Source organism: Seriola lalandi, unplaced genomic scaffold (genome assembly GCF_002814215.2).
Source record: "Seriola lalandi dorsalis isolate HSWRI2012SDOR001 ecotype SW California unplaced genomic scaffold, Sedor1 jcf7180002054672, whole genome shotgun sequence".
Taxonomy (NCBI): domain Eukaryota; kingdom Metazoa; phylum Chordata; class Actinopteri; order Carangiformes; family Carangidae; genus Seriola; species Seriola lalandi.
Genome location: NW_019525225.1, coordinates 182,297 through 189,002, shown reverse-complemented (window position 1 = coordinate 189,002; position 6,706 = coordinate 182,297). Strand labels below are relative to the sequence as shown.

The 6,706-nt window shown below is 39.8% G+C and overlaps 1 protein-coding gene across 1 annotated transcript; it reads right to left on the bottom strand.

The window, feature by feature from the left end:
- Positions 1-1,989: 1,989 nt before the first annotated feature.
- On the bottom strand, positions 1,990-4,305 carry timm10b (translocase of inner mitochondrial membrane 10 homolog B (yeast)). The gene is made up of 3 exons (XM_023421367.2): positions 4,034-4,305; positions 3,843-3,938; positions 1,990-3,318 (listed from the first exon to the last, which is right to left on the bottom strand). The coding sequence occupies exons 1-3, from the start codon at positions 4,058-4,060 to the stop codon at positions 2,662-2,664; spliced, it is 780 nt and encodes a 259-aa protein (XP_023277135.1). The 5' UTR covers positions 4,061-4,305; the 3' UTR covers positions 1,990-2,661.
- Between the last annotated feature and the right edge of the window lie 2,401 nt (positions 4,306-6,706).

Below are 6,706 nucleotides of genomic sequence, written 5' to 3'. Positions count from 1 at the left end.
GGAGCTCCGCTACTGGCTCTGCCCTGTGCCGGGACTCTCACACGACAGCGCCCCCTGCTGGAGGCAATGCAATGATGCTACACCCAAGGGTAAAACTAAATGGGGCCGAAGATGACGAGATAAGGTAGGTGAGGTGGCTGTGCGGTTTTTTTTCTTCTTTTCAATGAAAGAAAGCATTCACAGAATAAATGTTAGCATAAATTTAAGACTGTGATGTATCAAAAGGCAAATTTAAACTCTAAAAACATTTTTATTTTTTCTAAATGTATGAAAAAATAAAACTAATGAAGACACATGAATATAGAGGAAGGAAAATCAACAAGAATTAAATTATTTTTTATTATTATTTGTTTGCCTGTAATATCTGCTTATCTGTGATAAATTCATAGCCTATAGTGGGGGCTGACTGATGCTGATACCAATATCAAAATCTAGAGAGTTTAAAATCTAGTGACACACATTGCTCACATTTTTCTTTTTCTCTTTTCCTTTTACGTAAACACTTTTGATGAGGCACCTAAAAACTCTGGTTTTGCTTATAAAGAATTCTGACCAAGATAGGTGTTGACATGTTTAATTTTTCATAGTAAGAAAAGCACAGGTGTAACTAGTAACATTAACGATGGGTCTGTTCTGAAGTGTTTTGCCTTCATTAATTTGATTACGTACACCTGTGCATTTCCTACTGTGGTATGCTATAATGTTTTCCATGAAAAAGGCCCATGTGTACTGATTAGGGACTGTTGCAGTTGAAAAATAGACTTGTCAATACTCTTATTTATTATTTATGTTTTACCAGTTATAAATGTTGATTAGAATATAACAAGCCTTTTTTCCCAGAAGACTGTGTCACATTGTAACAGTAGGAAAAGCACAGGTGTAAATAATAAAATGAATTTGAAATGAATTCCCTTCACCTTTGCTTCAGTTTCAGGTTCCTGGCGCTGTGTGTGCTGGCTCACTGTCTCGGCTCGCTGGGACACTTGATCTATAGGTAACGTTGTTGGTACCACCTGTATTTTTCCTGCTATAACAAATCAAATTATCTAGTGTGAGAAAGGCATGTTCATGTTGAATTCGAGCCTGACCGATACTGGATCTTTGGGCCTGATACTCATATCAAAGTTTGAGACTTAAAAAACAAAATCAAAGGATATATCTGCTGAAATTCGTTCTTTTAACATAAATACATAAACATCTTTATTAAAGGATACCTTACATATGGTTATTAAAAAAAAGCCTTTAAGGACACTTTATAGCCTCTTTGTTGTATTTGCGATATTTGTTATTTACAGTTTAACAAGTTTTATATTTTTTTTTACCATTTGTTGTCCTTAAAGTGCATCAATTAACTAAAACAGTACCTCACAAGACTGATTATCAGTGATTCCAAAAGAGACTTTAAAAGGTTTTTTGTTTTTTTTTAGTAAAATGACACTTGCAATTCCACGTGCCGCAGAAATTACCAAATCTGTTTTCTTCAACTAGCTGGTTCCTAACAGGAACTGTAAATCTCATTGGCTCCGACTCTACAGCAACAGGGCGGCTAAACATCCTGACTATAATATGACCATATCATCCAAACAATGGTTTGAACCAACCATGTTCATACTCAATCTAAAGGAGACAAATTTCTTCTACAATCCTGGACTGTCACAGCTGTTGGCTGACAGATCACAAAGCTTGCGGTCGAGGAATAAAGCCACCGGGAATACCGTTTTAAGATCTCTTATCATGCCTTTGCTGCTGGATTATAGAGAACATAACATGTACAGTGCAAAGACAGGAAATGATGGGAGGAGAGAGAGGTGATGATATGTGACAAAGTCATGAACTGGATTCACACCCACAGCGATGAGAGCATGTGGCATACGCCCCAGCTCACTGCTGTGTTAGGGCATCCGGCAGCAGGAAGGCCTTCAATGTTTGCAAATAACAAATACAACATGTCACTGGGGCATTTAAAATGAAGAAAGCTTGACAAAAAGGTATCGAATACTCTCGTTTATTGCTGATAATTACCATTTTTGCTGTTGCTGTGTCAACCTACAAAACAATTATCAGGACTGAGTGTGTTTGGGGAATAATCAGACTGAGCCGTCCAGGCTTTTGAAAGTCCAGACTTAAGTCCAAATGTGATCAAGCTTCCACAATCCAGGTCTGCAGACTGAAGACTGATCACTGTGGAGATCTGACTGGCAATATTCTCACCACTGCACAGACACGCTTATATACACATATTAAAAATTAATTCTTGTTACTGCCTTTCATGACAAAACAACAGAGAGTTTAACACCTGGATTTTGCCAGTCACAAGTTAGCAGAGTGTAAAATGAGGTCTTCATGTTGCCAACTTTGTCAATCACATAATGAAAAACAAAACCTCAAAGACTTTTTAAATTACACTATGAAAACAGAGAAAAACAAATGTTCACCTTGGAGAGCCTGCAGCTAGGAAAAGTTATATATGACATCATGATGATATCATATATAACGGTTAAGTTATTTTATAATTTACGTCAATCCATTAATCAACTATTCTTTTCAGCAATACAGAGAATAACATCATTGTTTGGGATTGCCATTAATGAGCTACTCATCAGATTTGTGTTGGTTGTGGTGGGAGTTTGACAAGCTGAGACTGACCCGGACTGGGCATCATTACTGGCCTGACGGAGGGGGAACCTCTGGGGCTCTCTCTTGGCCCGACAGGCTCTCTGTCGATTTTGCGACTGTAGGTGCAGCGACTGTTGACACAAGAGCATTTTCTGATAAGGTTGATTTAGATGGCATAAACACAGGCACTGAGCTTACAGACTCAGTTTGGGAGCCAGCTATGGGCGGCTGAGGAAAGCCTGCAGTATAAGATGGTCCATTGTCAGCTTTATTAAGTACTGAAGTATTTATTGTTTCAGTTGCAGGTGTTAGTGGTGCGGCGGCAGATAATTTGGCCGCAGTGGCTGTTGTGGATTTGGACACAGCAGCCTCCAGCTCTACTGGAATATCTAATCCTGCTGGCTTTAAGACTGAGCCATGGGCCTCTGGTCCGACATCAGTCGCTATAGGGGTCAACAGTGCAGGTATTTGTGGGGATGGAGACGAGGTGAAGGGGCTTGGAGACGCAGGTAGGGCCTCTGTGGCAGGAGGCCCTATAGATGCAGAAGTCGCTGCCTCTGCTGCCTTGGCATTCTCTGCAGCCTTGCTCTCCATCTCTTCCATCCGGCGCTGCACCATCCGAGGCATCAGCTGCACATAGGTGCCCATCAAGCGGTGGTTAGACCGAATCAGTTTCCCCGCACAGCTGTCCACACAGCGCTCCTGGACAGGCACCAGAAACCAGAGGTGATAAGTCAGTAACTACAGTATGTGTTCATCATACACTATTTGGCCAAAAGTATGTAGACATGTTCATATGTGGTCTGTTTTTTCTTCTGTGGTTTAGGCCCTTGGTTGCAATCAATGGAAATGTTTACCCCTGTGCCCCATGAACAATGCTACGTCACTAGCCTGCAGAGCCCTGACCTCAACCACATATCACCCAATATCAGTGCCCGACCTCACTAATGCTCCAGGGGCTGAATGGGAGCAATCCCCTGCAGCCAGGTTCCAAACTCTTATGGGAAGACTTTCCAGAAGAGGGTACAGAGGCTGAGCAGCATATTCATGCCAAAAGTTTAGGACTGAAATGCTCAGCAGTTTCATTAATGGATGTACTGTCGGGATGTCCTTATACTTTTGGCCATGTAATATACCAGCAGAGAAAGGGCAGGTTAAGTAAAGATGATGAAACACGCAGCGGGGCAAAACAATCAAAGCAGCAACAGTATAAATGTAGTCTTTACCTCGTCCATGGTGAGGTTTCTGTAGTTGAAGTTGCTCGTGCATCGCTGGAAGCAGATTTCAGTCATGCGGTTGTAAACCAGAAGAAAATCCCGCAGCTGCAAGAGACACATCCAGTCAAGCTCACTATCAAACGTGTGTTCACTTGCAATTAAACTGAATGTAGCTGTCAGTGAATGCGAGAGTGACTTACATTTCTCAGTTGTTGGTCAGGATCCATCGCGATTCCGTCTGAAGCTAAAATGCTAACATTAGCAGGCTAGTTAATGAATCAGCTAAGTCAGATTCTTCCCGATTCTGAGCTGTCTGAGGTGAACGAAGGCACAGTCCTGCAAGATGTAATTTACATGCCAACTTTCACCGATAACTACAAGCAACCAGGCATGAACTGATTCAGGTAGTGGATTAAGCTGGCATGACATTCACATGTTCCCTGACACCGATGAAGTCAGCTTCCGATTCGTAGTTTCCGATTCGGCAGTTAAGGCAAGGTTAAAGGGGAAGTTAAGGGAAGTTTAAGACACACTGCTGAGCCACTGATCAGTGTCATGCACCTCTTACTATCGTGGAGGTGTGTTAGACCTTATAGGTAAACCCTAAACGCTGTCTGAAACCCACTGTCAAATTTGGAGATTTCACTTTTCTGTTTTTATTTTATTTTTTTTAACATCTAGACCAAGTCCAGATTAAGAACCACTACATTTAGACTGGTCAAATAGTTTCCTTTACTTTCACACAGGTATCACATAGTAAATATGGTTTTAAAACATATAACACAAGTACAGATTTCACTAGGGAGTCGCAATTGTTCCTGTCATGTAGTCAAACTCATGTCTCAGTCAAATTTGTTTTTATTGTGTCGACTCATTCCCTGTGTGAGAATATGCACAGAAGGAGAGTACGAAATTCAGATATAGGTAATGTAGGCAAAGGTAGGTAGGCCTAAAACTATGGTTGTATTAGGGTGGGAAAATCTATGGAGATGGTACTGTGACCAGCTCTTATACCAAGTAGCATCTATAATATAGAGACGTAAACAGACTGCAGAAAATAGAGCTATTTTATATATACATTATATTTATATACTTTTTTTGCATCTCAAATTGCAGCTAACTAACTAACTAACTCAAATGATAACCTTTTATTCAAGCTTAATTTACCTAAAATATTTAACACTATTTCACAACAATAAGAGGTGTAGAAAAACAGCATCAGCACTGCAACTCAGGTTTCCCTTAACTTTCCCCTTAAATCTGAAACGGAAGCGGACTTCAGCGTCGTTGCTCGCTGCCATGTTTGTAACGAAGATCGTCTATGCTGTGAAGAGGCGTCACTCACAGAAAAAGACTTCCACTTCCGGTTTGCAGAATTTTAGTTGTATTAAGTAATAAGATATAGAAAGATATACATGTATATAAATAATAATGTACATGAGGTTTAGAAAACGTACAGTTCATATTACTGTTTTGAAGACATTTCAAGATACAGCTTGAATATAAAATCTCACTAACAAATTTTTAACCCTCAAAGTTTGGACTCTTGATTCCATCCAAACAAAGATAGTAGCAGTCCTTCAGTTTATTAATCTCATTTTTAATTGTATTGTCATTGATTCATTATATGTTTACTCAGCAGTATTCACCAATGGATGCCTACAAGAGGAGTTATAGTTGTTAACAAATCATTTATGTCTGCTTACATCTACATCATAGTCTGTAAACTATTCGTTACACGTTTATATACTGTTTATAAATGATTAATATAGGGACTTAAAATGTCACTAAATATCTCAACATCTATTAGATGGATTGCCATTAAAAGTTTTTATAAACATTCATGGTCCCCAGATGTTGAACCCTACTCGTTTGCCAGCAGCAGATTGACATTTTTGGATTTTAGTGAAATATAAATATTCATAATGCCTACAAAAATGTATCCCCCTGACTGGGGTCATCCCCTGATTTTAATTTAGCACCACCACAAGACTGACATTTGTGGTTTGCACAGGTGCATGTGGGTGATGCGATAAACATTCCTGCCTACATTGTTAATGCAGTAATGTGCCAGCAACAGTTTGCACACAGTCCACCTGGTTGTCCAACAGTTTGGTTCAAGACAGACAGACACTGATTGTATGTAAAGATACTATACCTTGGCAAATACTGACCAAATTGCCAACATGGACAGTCACTGTTCCCAGAGAATGATTGCTAATATTCTTCTCTATTACCTGTCCACCAGCAGCATGACAAAACTTCCCTTTGAGCAACCCTTAAGTCCATGACAGTCTCCCGAAAGGTAATGGCTAGTTTCTCTTCACATTAGTTTTATATATTCATGGTCCCCAAAGTTTGATGCCACATTTTTTTGCAAATTATTGACCTTTCCTCTAACACCAAGATTAGACTAAATTATTAGCTGGTGCATGAGAAATATCAGTCCTATGGATCTGATTGCCATGATATTTAGTGCTGCTTCCCAGAGGATGAACTCTTTCTTCTTTATTTACCTCACATCCTCTTGTGCCAGCCTCAGTTATACTTTACAAGTTTAGCTCCACCACTGGTAAGGCTGAAAAACAAGTTAACTGTGTTTATTTGAACAACACTGATGCATATATAGACACTGAAGCAGCTCATGACTGTGTAAAAGCTTTTGTTTATGAATGCATCAGATACTGTTGCAACAAAAACATAAAGCTAAGTAAACAAATAATACTAAAACGGACATCCAGACACATGCACTTTTGTCCAGTTTCTGCAGCGGTTTTTGAGAACAGCATGTACTCAGTCCCTACAGAGACTGAATGAGTAACTGTGTGCTCCCGTCCTGCCCAGAGTCACAGATTATGCTGGTTGTCTGGGAG